General features: G+C 37.0%; 1 protein-coding gene across 2 annotated transcripts in view; it reads right to left on the bottom strand.

Annotated features, from left to right (window-relative positions):
• ITGA9 (integrin subunit alpha 9) overlaps positions 1 to 23,676 on the bottom strand; it is a 215,588-nt gene that overhangs the window by 39,797 nt on the left and 152,115 nt on the right. For both annotated transcript variants that reach the window (XM_005487011.4, XM_074541806.1), the window contains exons 22-25: positions 21,104 to 21,212; positions 16,838 to 16,945; positions 2,071 to 2,196; positions 1,377 to 1,496 (exon numbers count right to left, since the gene is read on the bottom strand). In XM_005487011.4, the coding sequence (XP_005487068.1) occupies positions 1,377 to 1,496; positions 2,071 to 2,196; positions 16,838 to 16,945; positions 21,104 to 21,212 (463 nt within the window). The remainder of the gene's footprint in view (positions 1 to 1,376; positions 1,497 to 2,070; positions 2,197 to 16,837; positions 16,946 to 21,103; positions 21,213 to 23,676) is intronic.

The following is a 23,676-nucleotide window of genomic DNA, read 5'->3' as shown; positions in this document are numbered from 1 at the left end:
AGAACCTCTTATTTGAATCTGTGCATGGCAACTATCTTATTCACTGTACAATTCCTCTCATTAATATGTATTTCTCCAATAAAACGCCCGGTGCATTTTAACATGCACATTTCAATAAGATGCCATTTGAACTTACAGATTACTCACTTGTATGTGGTTTGCCTTGGGAAGAATATGTAAAAAGTAGAAAACAGCATGCACTGGTGATACTCAAACATGTAAACACTCTATGTCTTTTAAGGGAGTGTTGCTAAAAGTAATCTTAGAAGGGACCCAGCAAGGGGATGAATCCTGGCTATATCCCAAGAAGCATTTTTTGCATGCACTCAGTTGTAAACTATGTAAACTATGTAAATATGTAAACACTACTTATTTGCATATTTCAGCATTTCTATAAGTATGTAACAAATATCTGAAACTTCTGGCCATGTCTGTACTTCTTCTTTTCAAATATGAGCAAACATTAACAGACTTATTGGTTTCAATTGGAAAACCTCAAGACTATTAATTGTTTTCTAATAAGGGCTCCCTCTGATGCTTTTAATCTAACAGCTATAAAAGACAGGTTTATTTTAATAGGTTTATGTTATCAGTTTTCTCCTTCAATTATCTATTCCCTCATAACCTTCAATTATCTATTCCCTCATAACCTTACAGCATCTTGACAGAATTAGTCAGCATTTTTTTAAGTAAAGGAACATATGTCAAAATGCAGTAAATCACAAAAAATTTAAAAGATTTACTGTCTGATTCAGCAGCTTCAGAGAAGAAAGAAATTGAAGAAAGCAACCATTTGTTTATTGCCACAAATGTTAAGCTCAGCATTAATGTGGTCATGATGCATCTTCTTTGAATAATAATAATAATTCAATAAATAATAAATAATTTATCTTATATTATTTTTATTATATTTTATTATTTTTATTGTATTTATTATTTTATTTATATTATTTTATGTTTATTATTATTATTTAATAATAATAAAAATACTTCTATGTCTCTCTTTACACGGGAAGATAATACATAGCTGGTCACAGTTTACATTCACTTACATTTTTTAGAATGAATACTTACAGAAATCAATGAGATCTTCAGAAATGTCTAGCCTAAACATCATGCACACAATTAGGGGTCTCGTTTGTAATTTTTTAATGTATAAATTTCTGAACTAAATTTATTTCTATTCTAATGAGTAATGGGTAAGAACTAAGATTAATACCTCTGTACATGCTGTTAATGAGTAGATCTGTTTTCTTTGATACCATTATTCTTTTTCACACACTAGTAAAGAGGAAGAAATTGAAGTTTTGAGTTTATTGGTTCACCTAAGCACACTTAAATTGGCATTGAAGACAACCTACAAGGAGACCACGTACTTTCTTGAGTATCTCGGTATTCAACAGCATGTAGATATTTATATCACAGGACTCTGCTTTAGGTAGTGAACTTATGTTGCAGTGTAGAATTAAACAAGATCTGCCTGGTCTTTCACAGTCCTACAGGAAATATGGAAAAAGTTGTTAGGCAAAGGAGGTAAAAATTAAATGATAAATGAAAAATTGTAAAATTCAACAATAAATTATAAACAGCAAACACACCAGAAAACTAAGTTATATAACTGCTATATAATACAGCACTCTTGCACTGAAACAACAACTTTCAAGACCTGAAGATAGCTGGCTACAGATGCCTGCATGAAAGGCAGCCAGGTAAAATTCAGTCCTCTACAGAGCTGCTGAGCCAGGCAAGCATTCAAAACTGAAAGGAACAGGACTGCTGCAGCACACCAGCTCTTTGTGTGGGTCAGGCAGTGCAGTGACCCACTGCTCCCACATGCCTTTGACAGAGCAAAGGCTCGGGTTACCAAGTGTGTGCTGCCACATCAGCTAAATCCCTATCCGCTGCACTTCCTGAAAATTCCTGTTTAGTTTTAAAAAACAGACAATTACAATCATTACGTGTCCCCCCAGCATGAACTATCTGCTTCAGATCGTCATGCCAAACCATGCAAAATGTTTTGTAAAATATGCTGTATGTTCAAGTGATGCCATAAGCAGTACTGTTTCTTACCAATACTTTTCTGCCAGACTTCGTGAAAAAAGCAAATATTGTGTGGAAAATGTTTTCATTTTCTTGAGGAACAACACATGGGCTGTGGCTTCTATGGAAAGAACAGCTTCCTTTGTCCTGACCAACCTGCATGCACAATTATAAATCACAATTATTATTCCGAATTAGTGAAATTACACAAGAAGGTTGAATTAGTCTGTCTGTAGAAACACACTTTAATCTGAGCTAAATGTCTGGACTCCCATTAATAGTCAAAAGAGAAAAAACCTTGGGAGTCAAATAACCCTAAAGAAAGTATCTGAAGTAAGCCAGATAATCATGCACTGGAAGTGCTTTAACTGGACAGGATACAAATATGTTTAACCTAGCTCACTTGTAGGTGTCTGTGTTCTACGTGTCTGGAGATAGAGGAGAAAAACCTCAGCAAAATATATGTTATGACATAGCATTTTAAATCAATAGTTGTCCTAGTTACAGAAATAGTAGGCAGAGTTTAGCACTAGGGCTGACCCAAGAATCTTCCTCTACATCAACCTACACCAATTTGTTTATTGTTTCTTTAAGACTTGGAGTCAGAAGCAGAATCTCTATGTTTTACCCCAGTTCACAAAACCTGGAGGGGTGCTTTGTGCCTTTAAAAACGGGGAACAGAAACATGGAGCTCTCTCCCTTTCTTTCTGGGCTCAAGCATTTCAAAATCCCTGCAGCGCTGCCATAGGCCATTTGCCGGGAGAGGACAGATTTGCCCACGGTTGCCTGCAGCCGGCACACCAGAGGTCAGAGGCGCTCCACGAGTTCCAGCCGCTGCCAGCAGCTGCACCACGTGAGGGAGAGCCCCGGTGGGTGGCGTGGAGTAGGCAGCCCAGCAGCATTGACTGCTTTTGGACAAATGTCGCTTTTCCAGATTTTTTTTTTTGTCCCTGTTCTCCGTCGATTATTCTTTTGGTGGAGCAGGGGAGGCAGGGAGTTTTGGAACAACAAACAACAAGCTTGTTTGCTGTGTTGTTTCCTCTCTTGGCTATGGGGCCCAGGGATGGGATTCTCCACCATTTTATCTGTGCTCCCCGGGACAATCAGGGGGATCTCCTCCCCATTTGTGTGTGAGAGTTGAACCATTTGCAGTTCACCATTTAAACCATATATTTGTTGATTATTGCTGGTTTTGTTAAGTAAACCGTTATTTTCTTCACTTGTATCTCTTCGTATTTGTCTTTCCTCATTAGTGGAAAGGAAAGAAGTTAAAACTAAAGGGAAGCAACTTATTTCAGAGACCTCACCCAGTAAATTGTCTTAAACTAAGACAATAGTGTTACCCTTTGTACTACCTTTTTTGATGTTTTGGCCAACTCAGGTGCATCCCTGTTTATATCAGAACTAAGAAGATAAATCTTGTGTAAATGCACAAGCCTAGGCACTAAGTCTGTTCTTTTACCTTTAGCAGAAATAGTACAAAACCACCTTTTTGTGTCATTAGCTTATTCACTTGCCCAAGAAAGTGGTAACTGAGCCAAGTAAGACTTGAAAAGTACCAAACTGATAAAATGAGCTTCAGTCAAGATAATCTTGCTCAAGAAAAGCCACCTCACTTCTTGCAACTAACAAATATTTACTGAAAAAAATGACCAAAATTTAATAAAAAGTATGACAACAAAGTATCAGCAAATTCTTCCTGCTACTATACTTAAAGCCTGTAAGTGAGAGAGGGAGATTTTCTCATAAACCACCAGCTGACATTCTTGCACATACTGCCTTTGACCTCCTCACATCCTATGACATGATAAAAGACTGAAAACTTGTACCTTACTAAATTCATAAGTCCTTGAGAGAGAGAAAGAAAAAGCTGTCACAGCGGTTGCAGGTCTGTCTAGATTTTAAATGCTAGTTCCAGACAAGGGATATGTATGTCTCTTTGAAAGTGATATAGATCACCTGTCTGCTTCACTGGCCCACAAATTCTTCATAATCTGTTCTTTGCAGCATGTGTATCCAAAGTTTAGAGATTGCTTGGGCTCATCTGAAGATAAAGACTGATTTGTCTCGATCAACTGAAATGAGTTTTCATTATTTATTTTAGGTAAGAGATTCACAAAGCTCACAGACATTTATTTCTTTGATCTTTCACAGGTAAATTAGATCCACATCAACTAGAAGGCTTACGTTAAATTAAAAAGTCAGGATCTATTGTGACAGATGAGTATTGTGATGATTGACTCTCACAATTAACAGACAAATATCATGTATGTAAGTTAAGAAAAGTTTTATAAATTTATAGTTATGTTTTACCCCCTTGCATTGTTATCAAGGGACAGCCGGGGTTGGGACATTTGGGAAGGTTGGACTGTCACTATGGCAACACCTGACCTCCAATCAGGATTTGAGGAAGAGATCTCCACCACTGGACAGTGAAGAAGGAGTCAATGGACACAACTTTGGGAGGGGCTAAAGGGTTAAAAGGCGAAACCTCAGTTGTGTGGGTGAGCAAATGGTGGGGAAAATCCTTTGCTCCAAGCATTGTAACCTTATATTCTCTATTCAGTCTTCTATTGTATTTTGGATAAGGTTTAATAAACCTTTCTAAAATTATGAAAAGGGAGTAGCTATTTCTCACATCTATTAAGTACTTGTTATTTATTCCTGAAAGTTTAAATTCCAGATGTCATTAGATTTATGCAAGAGATACAAGAAGGACAGTACAAGTTTTCGTACTACACAAACTTTTGGCATACTTCCTAAATAGTCCTGATTTATATCTTGTAAAAGTAGAGTGTAAAAATGAGCCAAAGCAGAAATGTCTCACAAGACTAAAAGGAATTGTTTAGCATGAAGCAACTTAAACCTGGTCCTTTCTGCTTGAAGTTACTATCTTTTCTTAAACTGAAGATTAGCATAATTTTTAAAACACTTCAGCTGAAACAGAAAAAGGCTCCTCCAGAGGATCAGCTCTGAACTTGGAAATGCCTTTTCCTCTCCACCAACTACATAGCAATCCTATATGAAGTGGATTATAAATTCAGTGTTACAGTCCATATTAGGAGGGAAACATGCAAGAACTAAGCACCTCCTGTTACCTGCACTGCTCTGGAACAGACCATCAGGTCACCTATACCCTGTTTCATCAGCCAGTCAGCAGCTACTTCCTAGAAGGCAGACACTGCTACTTGGCCAGCAGAATTTGGGGGAATTCAACCGGGCAGAAATTAGATTACACTCATCTGTGTACCTGTGATCAATCAGCATAAGCTGGCAGGCAGCAGGCAGGAAACAATGCAAAGCAACTGAGCAGAAATCCATTTCTTTTGGCACTCTTGGAAGCCAAAGAGCCACAAAATTGTGGAAAAAAATTAATAAAAAATTCTAAGTGGATGGATCATGGTAAGGTAGAAGCAAATCCATCCTTTTGAAAGGACTGGCCACAGTTGAATTGGTGGGATATTTTCTAGGGGTTTTGATTTGTTTATTTTATTAGGATGACTGTTAGACACTTTTATTTCACATCATGTGTTATTCTCAATTTTTACACGCATAAATATTCTGTAAACCAGCCAGAAAAAAACTTGTGGAAACTTTTCAATAAACTTTGTTTTCAATTACATATTCATCTGTAGATAGACAACTAGTTAAATAAAATCTCAGCACAAAACTGTTTGCATTATGGTGAGACTGAACTGCATCTCTGTAATACAAATCATGATTTGTCTTGTGAGCCTCATTGAGACTTTCTTCTTGTTCAAACATGTTGCTATCCCAGCCACCTTGTGGTACACAGACAAGGAAATTTCTGGCCAAATGTTTATGATTTATAGATGCAAAAACTGTACAAGTCTTTGAAATGCAGTGGGAAGGAAGCCAGGCTCTTCATCGGACTTGGAGTTTCAGGGCATTCCTGGCATTCCAAAGCTCTTCAAAAATTTCCATTTCTCCATTTCTCAGCAGCCTATAAACAGAAAAAGACTACCACCAGAGTGGTCTTCCCAGGATCCGGTACCCAACATCTTACAGAAACAGCAGAAGAGACTTCTTTTGAGCAGTGCATAGGATGTTGAAAGAGATGTGCACTGCTCAAAAAACTGGGGCAGGGAACAAGAGGCACAAAAGATAGGTTCTCCTAAATCCTACATTAAGACTACAGATCAGGAAATAAAAACCTTTCCTAAGAGAGGTACCAAGTAGAATTAGCCCTGCAGCCTTCCAAGAAGGGATTTCCAAGGAGCTTTGTTGGAGCTGTCTCTGCTGAAGGCTGTTTCATTCTGTTTTCCAGAAACTACTTAATAAGTCCTGAATAAAATAATTTGCAGTCTGGTGCACTGGTCTGGTGTCTACAGATAAATCCGTAGTGGAAGTATACCTAAAATCTGTACCCAGAAGAGGCAGACAAAGTCCATGTTAGCACATAAAGCAGGTCAAAGGAAAAGGTAAACCAGGCTAACTGCATAGCATCTTCAGCACCTATGCTCATATTACACATTTTTCTAACATGCTTTGAGTCTGGTCCTGTGGTCTGAATGTGCTGCAGACACAAATTAATGGCTGACCTAGCAGATTTCACTGAAGAGTTTTACATTGCAGGAAAAAAAGAGTCTAATTTCAAAGATCTTAAATTATTTTTTACTATTTCTTCTTCTCTATATTCAGTGGTCTATGTCATAACATACAGTCTAGACTACCACACATATCATGAGGTTTTTTGTGGTAACAGTGTAAAATTTTTGTAACACATAAGTAAGTATTACTAATTACTGATCCTAGCCTTCAACTCCTGGAAAACATTTCTAATTTTTAAAAATACATTTTTTGCAAAGAAATTACATTTTCAGAATGCCAATTCTAAACTGAAAAATTTGTAAGGGGGTGGTTGTCTGATGGAAATCCAAACATTTTATAAAGTCTTTTCCCACAGATTTGATATATCTATTATTTGTCATTTTCATTACTTGAATGAAGCATGCTTTCACTATCTTGAATGTCTTCAACCTTCACATGAGGCAAACCAACATCCAGAGCAAAAGTAAAATCTTCCCACAGAAGTTCTTACCGACAGTCTTTTTACTATGGTTGGGATATTCCCATTCTCTACCAATGTCTTGTCTTAGGCTGAAAAATACTTAACATCAATACACACATCATGTTTTTTCTAGTTTTTACCTCAATTTCAAAGGAACTTTTGTTCAAACTGCGCAGACCCAGTGTTAAGAAATGTTAAAAAAAATTATTCTGATATTCTCACTGTGGAATGTCAGAGCGATTAATGCAGTAGCACAGCCTGCACTCAGATATCACATGCATTCTTGGACACCACTGGATGTCAGAATAGCCCTCAACATTTCTCAATAACAACACATTATTGTCAGGTGCCTCACTTAGACATCTGTGGCACTTGAAAATATGACCTTTCAGACAGTTTTTTGTGGCCATCCAAAATCTGAGGGACTAAAAAGCATTACTCATTCCAGAATATATGTGTGTGTGTGTGTGTATACATATATGCCTATGTGTATGTATATATATGTGTAGTCTCCTATTGTATTCAACACATGAACATATACATGTAATATGCATAAATGTAAGAAGATACAAGCCAGAACATTTTTACTACACAGACTTGTCGTGGCACCTTGCATAACAGGCCTCTAATGTCACCATAACTCTGCAAAGGCTAATAATATTACTAATCTGTCATTATGCAGAACAGCAGAAAATCCCTTATACTGCCTCTACCCACACCATTCTGTTGTGTTCTGATTCTATAAATGATCACACACTCATTCAGAGGTAAGTTAGTCTCTAGCTTTGTTAATTTACTGTAAATTGCCCTCCCCATGAAAAGCCTATGAACATGCTTGAGAGACATTTAAATTGGACCACCTGTACAATGGGTTACTCTGCCAACTTTTTGTTGTCAGCACAAACCACTAAATTTCTCAGAGACAAGATATAACCACCAGGAAAGCATGCACGTTATTTCATGCATTTAAAATGCTCTATCTGCAACAAGAAAGAAATGACTGCAGGATGACTTTAATGTATTCTGAATATTTGAATCTGAATTACTGTTTTCGTGCTACTCTATAGGTTGAGCAGAGGCAAACCCATAAAGTAGAAATGGTTTTTCATCATGTAAGATTACATCACTCTTGAGAAAAAGTGTCAGGAGGACATTTCAGAGTGTAACAGCTGTATGTAAAACATATCATGTACACTCCACACACACCACAGCCTAAAAAGCCTGCAGGATTTTTTAATAGGGCTGTATGAGAATAGCATGTTGAATTTATTGCATACATAGGGATCACCATCTCTGACTTTCCCTGCATGGTGTAGGGATTTATGAGAATACTTGGGCCTGGTTTGCAGCTCCAAGAAGGAAGTGCTAGTAGAAAGGGGAAAAACCACACATTTTCCCGGAAACACAGAGAATAACCAAGAGCTGCCCATGAAGCCAAGTCACCTGGGAGTGGTTGGAGTTTCTATGAAAAATAATACAGCTGCTGCCTCAGCACATTCCTGTTCTGCTATCATCTCTGTTTCCCACCTTCAGGGTACTTGCAGCATCATCTCTGCCCATCTGTAGCTACTCTCAGAACATGGCAATTTCTAGCAAGCCTTTGGGGCCTTTCAGAAATTGCTGCAGTTCAGCAAACTTTTAGCAAACAGTTTAAGAGTTCAGGCCACAGTACCTGTAACGTAAACTTCACAAGTAAACTGAAAGCCAGTGGCCCCTTCTAGATTTATCCTCAACCCATTAACATGCATCAAAGGCAAGATCTCCCATTTTTTCGGGGCCTTGTATCCAGCACAAGGTGTCAGCCTGGGAGAAGGAAATCAAATACAATTTCAAAATGGGCTGGACAGGACAGCTGAGGACCAAGCACCAAATGTTGAGGACCTATTGGATATTATGAGCTGATGTGGGGTTAAGTATGTGCAAGTGATAGGAGTCTCTTGGAAGAATGAGACAGAAAAACAGGAGGAAACCTGGCTTTTGCTTCCAACAAAGCATTATGTACAATCTCCCTGTTGCACTGCTGTATATAAGAAGCCAAGGGCTATTCCTGTATTTATTGGCTGACATTTTACAAAATAAATGTGTGAGTAAATATATATCTTCAGCTCATTCCTAATACTAGCAACACTAAACTTCCACTAATGCAAAAGAATTCATTATGATATTAAAACTTAATATCATAATGAATTTTTTCCAAGCTCTTCTGGTAAGTCTGGAATTCCCCTCTTCAGCTAAATCATCAATAGTTGTGGAGCAGGGCCTGGAAGTCAGTAGAACTAAGCTGATACAAAACAAGGTGGAAAGTGGAATCCAGACATGAGTGCGTGTGATAAAACAAAACCCACATCCAACATCAGAAAAAGTGTGTGGGCAAGTTTAGGGAAAACATCAGGAGACACAAGATATTTGGAACAGCAATTTTACTTCCAGGAGACATGGTCAAGATCAGAACATAGGCCAGTCATTTCACAAAATTTTTAGCATTGTTCAACTCTGTAATGGATGCCTTTCTCATCGTCCCTGGGCTATACTGACTCCAAAGGACTAAGAGTTTGGCTGTGGTCTGGCAGAGAGTTTTTGCATATTTTCTTCTGTATGTTTTTTAAAGCTGATTTATTTATGTATTAATAACTAAGCAGTGGTTCAAGTTTTCAAACTTGAAAAATATATAACAGATGTGTTTGTCTTTGTTGCTAACCGTAGCACATTCATCCTCATATTAGTGGAAAAATGTATGCAAGTATTCTGATTCACAGATACTGATTCACCCTTTATTAAATGAACAAATAATTGATAAACAGGGTTAATCTAACATGTCACACTGAGAAAAAAAGGGAACTGACAAAAAATTCCAGACAGGGTCAGACTCAACAGTAGACAAATAAGTTATGTAAATATGTTATCTGACTACTTGCACCATATGCCAAGAATGTTTAATATTCACAGATAATGAAATACATTTGAATCAGAGCTGTCTTGTTGATTCTGGCAATAAATTTAAAAAACCACTGAAAAACCAGTAAATAATTTTAAAAATTAATGCAGTTTACCCAACTCTTGAAAGATTTCAATTAAAAATAGCAATGATGGCACAGAAAATCATTAGTCCACAGATCCAATAAGTAGCCTTACAAGGCCATGAGAAGAGGCAAGCAGAAACAAAGTGGAGATGCTAAAGCATTAAATCAGCTTAAGAGGGGAAGTAAACCATAGCCCTCACTTCTGCTCCTCTAGACAACAGGAGAATGCACCAGATGCATATTTGGCATAAATCATGCTGATTGGAACACTTTTAGATGTTTTTCTGATGCACTTAATATATGGCTTAAATAAATAATCAGATTTGATAAACATGATTCTTGCAACATTGGCCTGGTCTTGTCCCTGCAGCCAATTTGCACATACTTAGCAAAAATTCCCAGAAGTACTGCTCTCAAGAACTAGTGATTCCTACCCAGTTTTGTGACAGAAGCAAAGATCTTCTCATGTAAAGTTCCTGACTTACAAGACAGTAGATTCCTTCCTAGACAGAGCTGTACATGCCACATGTACAGAGTAAGAAGAAAAACTGACCACTTGGTATGATTTAACCCTGAGGTCCTCAGAAGATTCAGGCCTAGGAATGAATGACCACCACCTTACACAAAAATCAGCTTACCACTAACATTCATGTGCTCCCCAAATATTGGCCTCTAGCAGATGAAACACAAGAAAGGGTCACTGAGAAGTGCTTTTCCTCTCCATATGACGAACTGTGAAATGCTTTACCAACATATGAGGCAATATATAATTCTCAGGGTAGGTCTCTATTTTAAAAGCCCCTGAAATCACTTGGCATTTGATGTTCCTTCAGCTAGGTTCTATCTGTCTATATAGTACATCCTTTTCTGTATTAAACACAAATAAGCCCATGTTTGTTCTTTACCTAATTGTTGGACTTTCCCTAAGGGCTGTGTTGATGTTCGGATGAGGAGCAATGAAGACTGTGCAGGTAAGTACGTTCCCTGTAGGGCTCAAACAACTCATGTGTTTTGTTTCACTGAAGCAGATGTTTGAATGTATCAGAATGGCGTCTAAGACCTAAACCCTCTTTAGAAGCAGTGGAGAAGAGGTAGAACTTTCAAGGGGATGATTTTCCTTATCTAGTGTAGACAACTGAAGATTAAATGGGTCATTTTCATTCAAAAAACCCTCTTGATGGGTGGAGGAGATATATTAAGTTAAGCAGAAAATGTCATTTGTTTCCAAGACATCCTCAGAATTTCCTCCAATAAATGGTTTATTGATACTTTTGATATCATCTGGTACCCTGCAGAAGGACTGGAATGATAGACTTTCAAAGCCAGGAGAGGAATCCAATACAAGATGCTTATTTTCACTCTGATACATGAACAGGGAGGAAAACCCTTCTGTCACCACATATACACAGATAGCATTGTTTTAAATGCTTCCTTGTTCTTTTGCTTCCTTCATTTACACCACAAATCTTGCACATTAGTTAGAGAAGAGAAAAGCTAGTCTAAGAGTCAGAATTTAAAACAGGACTGTGTATTAAAAGAATTTACCAAGCAGTTACTGTCTGAATTTCTTTCTTCATTGTTTTTGGCAGGAAAAGCTTAACCAATGGAAAAATGATGAATTCTTACACTAACTCCTTCAAAATAAGAAAAAAAAAAATTTAAAATTGTAGATTTTCTTTTCATTCAAGAGGAGGAGCTTCCTTCTCTAGCTAGGAAGAAAAAAACCAACTAGGTTTTTTTCTAGCTAGGTTTACAAAAAAACCAACTATTTATATATTTTTCCACACCACATCAAAACTCCTGATTACTACATGATTACTCACAGTAATCTGCCACACTTCCTGCTTCCTTCATCATTCTCATAACAGATTATTTACATATCCATTCTATTTCACATCTTTCTCTATCTGAAATTTCTTTTTATCAGAAGGCAAATAAATCATCTTTTTCAAAACTGGAATTCACATATTCAGCAAAAAAAATAGGAGCTATGGGCTATTCACAAAGTAGCAACAGTTTCAGCTGACTGAAAACATCAATCAAACTGCCACTCATTTGAAAGGCCATGATTTTTTTGAAGGGGACAGTGTTGTAAAATTTCAATACCTAGGTTATTTGACAAATTTTACTTTAGTTTAGAAGCAGTTAGAAGCTCATTATTTAATTTAATAATGAGCAGGCCACAACTGGACAACAATATCATGCTGCTGTGCCCTTATTTAATATATAGATCACAGCGGTTTTTTCCCATGTTTCAATGGCCTTGATTTCTATATTAGACTTTACTGAAAGACAATTAATTTTTACATTCAAAATGCCTTTTCCAAGAACATCCTCTTTAGAATTTTCAAAAGAAATCCACTGCTTATACAAATACCATAGCACTTTTATATCTAGAAGATTTGGTAAAAACAACTGAAAAATATCTGAGAATTTGTCAAAATCTGCCTAAGCAAAAATGTTTTCAAACAGTCATTTAAAAAGCAATTAAAGTGAAAGAGGCAGGAAGGTCAGAAAGTACCTGTACAATTTTCTGTACAAATTTCTGTAGAGTATATTCCCTGAAATGAGTAATTTCCTCCAGTAATGTAGCTATGTTTTTAAATATGGTGCCAAAATATGTGTATGCCAGTGTGTGTGTAAGTCATTGAAATGAAGAGAGTACATGCAGGATGACTAACACAAAGGGCTAAAATAAATCTTGCTGTAAGTGCAAAATGTTCCTGTACAATCTTTCTGTCAAATGTCAATTCAGTTTTCTTTTTTCTTTCAACATTCACAGGAAGAGATCAATCAACTTAAAAGGTAAACCTGTAAAATGAATTCTCTTAAATTCTTCCATTAATTCATTCTGGTTTTCTTTACTTTTTTAAAATCTTACTGATATCATAAAGGCACTATCCAGATCTCACCTGTGTAGAAAGAAGTGTGAACTTAATATGCCAAACATAATAGGACAATTCGAAGACTCCTCTTTGTCCTTGCAAGAGGAGGACTTTTTATTTTGCCCCCTAAACAAGAAGTGATGGGAAGATTTGGACGAGGAACTAGTGGCCTGGGCTAACTGGCCCATTTAAGGTTGATTGGTTGAAAGGTTGTCCATTTAAGGGATCAGGATTCACAAGACTGAAGTTCAACCCATTTTTCCCTCTTTGGAAATAATTCTCAAGATCTAAGTTTAGAAGCCTAGGGAAAATCAGGGAAACTAGATGGTTTCTTTTTTATCAGTGGACACTGGCAAGTGCTTCTTCCGAGTTGCTTCTGTGCCTCTCTTCATTAATTGTTAGAGTAAGAGAACATAGTAATTCAAATATATTCTATTACTAGCAATTACTAAAACAGTCATTACTAGACTTAGAGATCAAGATTACATGCAAGGAGGGAGCTTGTCAAAAAACTGAGAACAGTATTTCTTTCCCTCTTATTTTCAAATTTCCTTTTACATCATTGCCTAGATTGAAAACTCTTTCTGAAGAGACTGTCTTGAAACATATGAATCTTACTTTCCACCAAGATTCTTATCTCAGTGATGGTGATAATACGTTTTTCATATTCTTGATACTGATTCGACAAACAGGCTCTACTTAGTCCCTCCATAGGAGGGAAGAGGATCATCCAGTTCAAACAGACAGATTTGGTTTGTAACTGTTAATTCCTCATAATTGTATTTACCTTCAATGACAAGAAAGGAAACCAGAATGCAAGAATCTGATCTCATAAAGTCAGCACAAGAATAATCCTGGACACATTAAGTTATGAACAGCTTCAGGAAATACAGTAGTTAATTTAGTAGGAACTGCCATCGTGAAAATCTTCTTGATGATCCTAGAAAGCAGCTGCTTGGCTGCCAGCCAAGGTCTGGTAGTGCTTCCCTTGCCCTTGTGTATCCCTAGCTGGATACACAAAGGAAATTACTGATCTTTCAGTTCAAAACCAAAACCATACACACATATAATGAGCACTGTTTTTCTTCCTGGAAGAATAGATAACCAATGGCTTGAAGTGTGGAGAATATACCTTTATGTTAGGACTACCTTCTCTTCTTGTGTGAAGCTCTTCTATGTCATCATCTACACTATCACAACACTTTTACTAACAAGCTGAGGTATTTAATTTATTAGGTTTTTACCCTGGCTGGTTTTTAACCTTTGCAAGAAAGCAAATACAAAAATTCATAAAAACAAACAAACAAACAAACAGGTACTAATTTGACTTAAGTGTTTCCAAAATATCATTTACCACTGCAGAATGTATTTACTATGTAAAACCAATGTCAGAGGTGAAATTTCCTAGCTAAAATCGAAAATTTCTAGTGTCTTCTATTCATTAAAAATTAATAGGGAGGAAGTTCAATTGTTTTGGGTTTTTTCCCCCTACTTTTCATAAAATTATCCATTTTTTTGTTTACTTCTGGCTTTTATTGTTGATTCATTCCCTTTGTATACTGGGGACTCTGTTTGGGAAGTGCTGCAAAAACTGCAGTGCTGCTCCCAATAGCCTTTGAATTGCATCTGAACATCTCTAAGGCAGAACTGCAAGTGTCAAAACATCTCCATGATCTGAATTTGTCTCGAACAAAATGTTAAAACAGTTTCTGGAATAAAGCCAAAAGCTCAGAATGGCAGGAACATAGGGAGCATGAGGGCTGTAAGACTAGCAGATAATACTTCCTATTAACACCTCCCAGAGACACAGACTGTTCCAGTGAGCCATATGTGACTGTCTTCCTGCTATTAATTTTTGCGCCTGAAAGACTAGTTCAATCAACACAATATGAGAGTTTGCTCCTGAAACTCTCTTGTGTAGTTTATGTGTATGTGAGACAAACTCTAGTGCTTTAACTCCGCATTTTGACTCAAAAATTTCACTGCCTTACTGTGTATCAGAGAATGGCAATAGAATAACTAGCTTTAAGATAAAAAAACATTATGTCATCAAATCCCAAGTTCTGTATCAACAGTGTATTTTACAGATAAATGACAATTCCTAATCCTCTGTATTAATGACAGCTATTCTTAAAGTTTTGTCAACCCTGACAACTAGAATGGCAAGATTGTAGGCATAGAGAAAATAATGACAGAAACACCTGCACTGTCCGAAAGGATTCTATTACCTTACTATCTTTATTGAAGTCTAGATTCTGGGAATAAGCAAAAAAAGCAAACCCTTGAAATATTTAATGATTATGCTTACAAAAACTGTCTTGGAGAAACAGCTGTTGTAAACCATTTTCTAAAGTTCATCTCCTATTAGGTTTCCTTGTTTAATTAGATCTATTCTATGAAAAGCTGAAAAACTCCATGATTTTAGTTCCCTTTTCAGTCAATAAAAACTCACTGGGAGAGAGCCGTAGGAAAGAGAGTGGGATGCTTTCTCTGTTACAACAATAAGACTTGGGTTACACTGGTTCTTGTAAGATTTGGGATACATTGGTTCAGTGCCTGGCTCCGACACAAATTCCCTGTGTGAAATCAAGCAAACCTTTTGGTGTTCCAATTATGTATCTGTAAGGCAAGGATAACCACTGTCCCAGACAGGATTTTCTTGGATCACATTTATTAACATGCTAGAGAAAAGTCACGGAGGAGAAACTATTTAGAAAGTCACGGAGGAGAATTCTATTGACCATGTACCCAAAATCAGTACTCAAAATTACTGGAATGCTATGATACATATGTTAGAGAACTAATTAAGTGTGGTTGGCAAATTGACTCCGTCTATGCGCTACTATTGCTTCATACAATATTCCCACATGTTTCTCAGTCATTCTGTCTTTACTGCCCATCTGTAAGCCATATCTATATTTATCTCATACCTTCCAACAGCAAAAATCTTGGAAATCTGCTTAGAAAGATCTTTCAGATCTATATTTACACATCTTCAGTGACACAGTTCCCTACATAATAGGTAATACTTTTCAGCTAAAAGGCTAGAAAAGTAACCAACAACATGAAAGTTTACTTCCTTTCAATAATCCCCAAAAGCTGGTTTCATTTCACAAAGGCAGATTACTCTGAATTTCAGTAATAAATTTACCTCAGTAAAAAGGTTTCCATTTTTTGGCCACCACAGTGCAAATGAAGGTATTTTAGTGGTCTAACAAAGGTTTTGAAATAAATAAATAAATATTAGAAATTAAATCTAAGAATTTGTCTACCACAGTTTATGTTGAATTTCTTTGATATTGACACAAAATTATCTTTTGAAAAGCATTGTGTTGAAAGAAGATCTTTCTCTATTATTTACATTTGTTAAAAGAACACTCAAAAAGAGCAAATTATAACACAGACTATAGCAACATAGGTACAGATAATGTATTCAGACCTAGCTGATAACCACAGAAAAAACCCCAGGGAATCTGAGTCAGCTTGATAAAGCATCCTACCAATATTACATACACCATTTAATCCTCCCTCAGTCAGGGAGAACTGATTAAGAGACAATCTTCTTTGCAGGTGTGACTTGTGGAAGTGTTCTCTATATTCCCTTCAGCATCAGCCTGACCTAGTTTTACACAGCATTGTAGGAAACCAGGAATATACAACTAGTTGTCTTTGCCCTAGCTGAGGGAGAACAGCCAATACTTGGAGGGGTTCAGCTACTTACAATCTGGCCACAGATGCAAAGAACATTTGATTGTCTTAAAAAGCAACTGATTCACTGAGTTTTGGTGGACTTCTTTTGTTTTAGTTATCACTAGCTCTCCATGCCTCTCTGGGCTCAGAGTACATTGTAACATACTCACCATCATCTGCTGAATGTGAAATATTTCAGCTCCAGTGGCAGAGAGGCGGTTTGGAATTGAAATATCAAGAAAAGCTCCAGGAAGAGTGCTTGGTCCAGCATTATAAATCTGTAAGAGAAAAAATGAATGCAAATAAAATTACATACTTGACTTCTCATAAATGGGAAACTACTGTAGATTCAGAGCTGGGAGTACAGGTCAATTTGAAAAAATACAAGTACTTTGCAGGTTTTTCAATGTCTTCAGACTAAGACTTCTTTTTCAAGTGCCAGAATGAATAGCTTACCTAACAGTCTTCAGGCACAGCTCACATATCAAAGGAGAAGCAGTTTTGCAGCATAATTGCCAGCCGTCAATACAGACAGTATATTTTATATACAGAGACACTGCTAGTACACTGAATGTTTTGGCAATAAAATCTTGACGGCTATAAGAAATATTACTGTCTCAGTTAACATTCTCATTTCCATCTGTTAACCACTGCATGATATTCTGCATGCGTTTTCCTTATGGAGCAGAAGCCAAACAATTACTGTGACTACTGGACTGTGGGTTTTCTGAATGAGATGCCAGGAGATGCATGTGAACAACTTCCATTCAAGTTCTGGCATTTTCAATAAATTACACTTTTAGTGGAAAATATTATCTTTCTGTCACTCCCTGGCCCCCAAAATTTCAACAAAAGCTCAAAGAATTTCCCATCCTCCACTGAAATGTATCCAGTGAAAATTCTAAAATTTATGGAGTTTTGCAGAATTGAAATAATCCATGGAAAAAATTCAATTAAAGTAAGTTTTCATTTGTATCTACATTTTTTTATTAGGAAAAATATTTTCTGGTTCTTTCTAACAACACAAATATAAATGCATTAAATAGCATTAAAGTAAAAACATGAAATTCATTAAAATATTTATCCACACTGAGATACTACTGTGAAAAGATGTATCATGCAGTTGTTAATTGTGAAAAGTAAAAATATTAAAACCAATAGGTTTTCATTCTTCAAACACTGTTTATATTTGAAGAAATGCCTGACTGATAAACAGAACTGGTTTGCAATCCCAAATCCTCCTCACAAAGGCTCTGAGGCTCCAGGCAGGGGAAGAAATCCCATTAGAAATCAGTATGAAAAATGCTGCATGAAATACAAACATAGTGTTTCATGTTAGACATTTTAAAAACTTTGATTATCTCACTAAGATCAGATATGAGTTATTGCAGAAAAGGCATTTTCTGTTTCCTTGTTCATATTTGATCTATTAGAGATTATCATATTTAAAAACTGCTATAAAGGCCCATATTTTTGTAACTCAACTCTTTCTCTTGCTTTAGGAACTATTATTTTTCTCCATCTGGAAAAGTTAAATATTTGGTAGGAAATAATTAGGCAAAGAGTGATACAAACAATCCTTTGCCTATTGTGAAACTACCTTTTCTCCCTGATACACACAGTTATAAGGTTTACCCCATTATTGGAGAGTAGATGTGTGACTTGTTATGGTATAATTTTCAACTTCTGTATGGAAAAAATATTACTATTGCAACTGCTAAGTGTGTGCATGAGAGACAGGAGCATTTGGTAGGACAAATGGTGTCACTGCCAACACATAGATTCCCTCTCCCTTCCCTGTTATCACTTTGCTTTACTGAAAATATTTATCCAGTTAAAGCATCAGTGCATTCATTCTTCATCTGCATTAACCAATCACTGCGTATGAGTGAGGAGGAGGAAGGGAAGAAGAGGAGGAGGAAGGGAAGAAGACCGACAAACCCCCAAGAAGGAAGAAGAATTCACAAGAATTAATAGCCTGGTTCAAAAAAGCTTTTATGTCCTGAAATACTCCTTTCAGTCCTTCAATAAATAGCTAAGGGCATTGTGTGCAGTGGGGGCTTAATTGCTGTGGATCACAATCTGTCCATGGAGGCAGACATGTTATTTGTTGTAAGCTGAGTTTTCAGCCTAGGAAAACAGAAAGAAAAAAGACAAAACACTATTTTTCACAATAAATTAACCTACCTCTGCATGGCTTATCATTCCCTAGTCCCATCTAGTGGTCAAAAAGGATTTGTAGGGCTTGTAACGGATGCAGTTACAGCAGTGAAACACAACGCCAGCTAATGTTGGCCACATCACTAGAGTTTCTTATAATAATCCATCCATATATTTTGCCACATCAGGAACCCATCTAACTGCCTTGTAAAGTGTAATATATAAGTAACACTTGAATAATGCTAAGATGTTAAGAGGTATTTATTGAAAGCTTCTCATACATGTCTTTGATGACACTGTTGAGTCAGGGATGGAAAGAAGGCTCCAGTCCTCAGGTGGATCAGAAGGCAAAAGCATTTAAGGAAAACAGTGGGTCTTTTTATAATGTGACTCACTAAGGTGATACTTGATTGGTCTCAAAGTAGAAACATCTCACAACATTAGTGACTATGAATAGCACATTTTGGTAGAACCATATCTATAAAGAATGGTTACAGAAAGAGAGATAATAATTGTTTCAATTCTTTTGTCTAAGTTTTCCACAGCTTCTACACAGCTTCCCAGGATTTTCTTGGGAGAACCATGTCTCTCTGTGTTCAGAGGATATGTAATTACTACATTTAGTGTCCTTATCTCTCCCCTACACTGTAATCAGTAGTGCTATAAATATTTTCATGCTGGGGCATTTAGCAAGCCTGAATCCCTAGCACAGATGTGTATTTGTTCTCTTGGATAAAGGCTGCTCACTCATTTGTTCAATGACCATGCCATTAAAAAGAATTACTCCTCCACTTTTAACCTGTGGCTTCATCCAAGATGTGTCACTTGAATAACTAGGGCTCTTTACCCAGCATGTGGAAAAAGGTGAAAGAGAAACAAACAGTAGGAGCTTTTTTCCCTATGGAAGTGAGATGCCATGTTTTCAATTCCTGTAATAATATATTCAGATAATAAATAAATAAATGTGTCCTTAAATAAAAGGACACATGCCATTCCTGCATGCTGTAAATACGGCATCCAGTCAAGAATGCATTGTACAGCATTGTAGCAGAATGCTCTGCCTGAGTGGGAGTAAAACAGCTCAAACTAAACCCTCTTTGTGAAAGTTACCCATGATGGATAGAGAAGGGTAGTCATGCTGATTTTGGTGTTAAAGACTGCTGAGGCTTGTGAGAAATGGATTTGTAAGGGCCTCTCAAAACCTGACAGAAAGCTCACACAGTCTTGTACCTCTGTATGCAAGAGGTAAGGTGTGCTGACTTAGGAAAGCCATGGAATAGAGATGACATTGCTGAGAGAGAGATTGAACTAGACACAAGTTTCAACAAGTTTCAAAATATGGCATTGCAAAAAGATCAGATATTTTAGAGAAATAGAACTGTGAAAAATGCATTGTAGCAGGACCACGTGGGGTGAAAATACGGGTGATTGGTGTTAGAAGTATTAGAAGATTGTGTGGCAAAAGCTAATAGGCTGAAGAACACCTATAAAGTATTCTAACTAGGAAATAGGTTGGCTTCTGATATAATGACATTGAGTTTTACATCTCTTATGTCTCACTCTTCAAAAAGACTGACAAGGGAATAAAATATTTTAAAATGCCTCTCAGTTGCCCTGTCTCTGAAAAGCAGGGACTACCAACAGAGACTGACTCATCAATCTCAAAATTAAGCATTCAGAAAGCATTTCCTGACAAAAACTGGTACCAGTGAGGATGTGACAGGCAATGTTCCTGATAAGGGAATCAACAAGTGATAAATACAGATAACTTGTCTAAAGCTGCTGAGCTGGCACAGCTAGCCTAGAAACACGAGTGACAGTTGATCAGTTTATACTATAAAAGCCCAGTCCCATTTTTTATCAGCATGGACTTCTAACACCCCACTTCCAGAAGAGAGTCTGGAGATTCTTCCCTTGAGTGGAGATGTCTCTCAAGGTCTCTCCTTGAGCAAAAGAGATTTGCCACAATTGTTGGTATGAGCGAGTACACCTATATAACTAACCTTCAGATAAAAACTGCTGACCCAGTTGAGGCTAGGACTGGATCCAGTTGCACCTAGATTCTGAGAAGAAGTTTAGAAGCAAGGGAGTCCTTTCTGAACCTCATAACTCAACAAGAGGGTCTTCTTTATAAACCTTGTCCAAAGCATCCATTCTGCCCATGACTGTGATGCAAAATCATGCACAAAGGCCCTTACCACACTCAGAATAAAATAGATACAAAACAAGAATGTGCTGTCATTCAGGAAAGCAGTCAAAACAAGGATGAGTTTTACCTGCAGTGTGAAGTTCAGAGACTGGAAAAGGCATTCATGGTTTTCCAACTGAACAAAGTTGGAAGCTGCCACAGAATCACCGTAGAAAAATGAAGTAGGGAAGACTTCTCTGTAAGACCAAGATACAAATTTAGTAAGTGGAATTTGTGACAAAAATGAAATATATTTGTGTCTAGCTGAATTGCACCCCTTCCTTTCTAGTCATGTGAAATTCTACAGGACCATTTCACATTAATCTATTTTTTGTGATTTGATTTCCTTTTGGCAACATAGACAACACAAGCAGCATCTCAACTGACATGGGCTAAAATCCCATCAATGAATCAGATGTCTTTTGACTATTTATCCTTTTTTCTTCTCTCCTATCACAAATCCTCCTTTCTGGAGCCCCCTGGCATGGTTGATTTGCTCAAGTCCTGTAGCTTGGATTAACATGGGAAATCATTGCACTATCAAGTTAATCTGAAGAAATATTATCTAAGAGGAATACTTTAAGTTGCATATTCACTAAAGTAACATTTCAATTTTCTTTAGTATTTACATAGCATTTCAGGAATAAACAGTTAATTACCTAAGTTTTACTACCTTTATTATTAAGCAGATTATTAAAGGAAAGATTAGAAGGGGATAACCTGCTTTCAACTAGAGTAGAACAGTTCAAATTTCCTTAACCATTCTTATCGTCTAATCACACAGTAAAATGCAGTAGGATTTTATCAGAAATTACTTGGAAGCACAACACAGTACCTAAAAATCCTGCAGAAGAGGACTAGGAGTGCTTTAAGCATCCTTTATGTCTTCTTTTAATCTCAGGTTTCTCCACTATCTGGAAAGGGTCCTGGTGTAATTTCAGATAAACCTTAGTCCTCCCTACTGCCTAAAACTCTGCTTCCTTCCCGGGTTTTCTTTTGGAATCAGAGCACTTTGAGACAGGATTTTAACCCTGTTTAAGTACATTTCCTTTTTTCCTGACTGCATCCTGTGCCAGTGATTGCTAGGGGAAACAGTGAACGACAGATTTTCTCCTCCCATATACAGCATTATGCCAGAAGGCTTCTCCCAAATATGGTACAAGCCATTCTGAGCTATTTATAACCAGGAATGAAGTTTGCTCCTCTAGATTCAAATGTAGGACAATTAAACTAATAAAACAAGCTTCAAAAATATACTGTCCAAAAAGAAGAATATTACTAATATTACTATGCCTAGGAATGTGCCCTCCAATAAACCCAACTTTTCTCTGGCTGCTTGATTTTTCTGTGAACTTCAATTAACTAAGGTTTGTCTATGAGAAAGAAAAATATAATCCACACAGGCACTTAGGCGGGGCTTATAAATTCAGAGGCCTTGTGCTCTAAAAAAGTACATTCTGAAGAAGAGAAACCATTTTTTTATAATGTTTTGGCATGCAATATTCTGTAGGTGATGAACAGAGATCTAAAGACACAGATGAAAGCATTCATATCTGTAAAGCTGAATAAAAACCTGTATCAAAACATCAAGAAACAAGAGTTCAGTTTCTAAAGAATTTGTAACAATGAAAGCATCCAAAAACTTCCAGAGCATGCTGCTGAGACTGTACTCTCAATACAGAGATTTTTGTCCTTGCTAGTCATCTTATGAGGTTTGACAGCGCACTTCCTTTCTCTGAGCAGGCTCAAACAAACCTTTTATCCATTCCGACTGCTGTGGTAGTAATTAAGGATTTTATTTCTATCCAACAGGATGAGCTTTATGAGGCAAAACCCAGTCTAGGCCTTGAATCTGCATTTATTCAGCTTTTCAATCAAATCACATGTCAGTGCAGGTTAACTTTTTTTCTACACATGTAGCATAGTGGTCAAGGGAATATTTGACTTCTGATGATGCCAACCTGCACTGGTCATTTACACAATACCTGTCACCTGCAGGTTGCCGTAGATGAGACACTGACCCTCTGGGGACACTAATGATGAGGTTTTGCTTCCCCAGTTTAGGAACTAATGTCAGCTTTCTCAGTCTACATGAATTCTAATTCATCTTTCAGTGACCAGGTCCTCCAATTTCAACTCAAAGCACTGTTTATGCTAAAGAATGACTGACTCTTGAGACCGACCACAAATCTTTCATTCTAGGCTTAAGATTGTGATGTCAAGTGGAAGGGAAGTTCAAATGCAGGAACTCATACACGTGCAGCCTTAGCGAGAGGACACAATGGCTATATGTTATACAAGTATGCCAGTGAAAGGGTGAGAGATGCTCCACAGTTGGTAGTTAGATGCCTCACAGACTAGGGAATAGAGAAAATAAGAAAATAAGCAGAAGCAAATTCTGTTTGTGGAATTAAACAGAAAGGCAAACAGCTAGACTTCACCAATCTCCTTAAAATTCCAGAACATTTGACTGCAACCTTTGGCCTGGTGACTCTCAACCATTTCCTTAAAGATATGTCCTAAGGAACAAGATGTAGTTTACTTGTTCTTTTTAAATTTAATTTTAAGGTCCATCATATCTACATCGTCACTTGAATTTAAACACAATCACTAAAATACCTACTATAAATGTGATGGTAACTAATTAGCATTATTTAGGAA

This window comes from Zonotrichia albicollis, chromosome 1, assembly GCF_047830755.1.
Source record: "Zonotrichia albicollis isolate bZonAlb1 chromosome 1, bZonAlb1.hap1, whole genome shotgun sequence".
Lineage (NCBI taxonomy): Eukaryota > Metazoa > Chordata > Aves > Passeriformes > Passerellidae > Zonotrichia > Zonotrichia albicollis.
The sequence above is the reverse complement of the archived record's forward strand: the minus strand, read 5'-3'. Positions and strand labels throughout refer to the sequence as shown.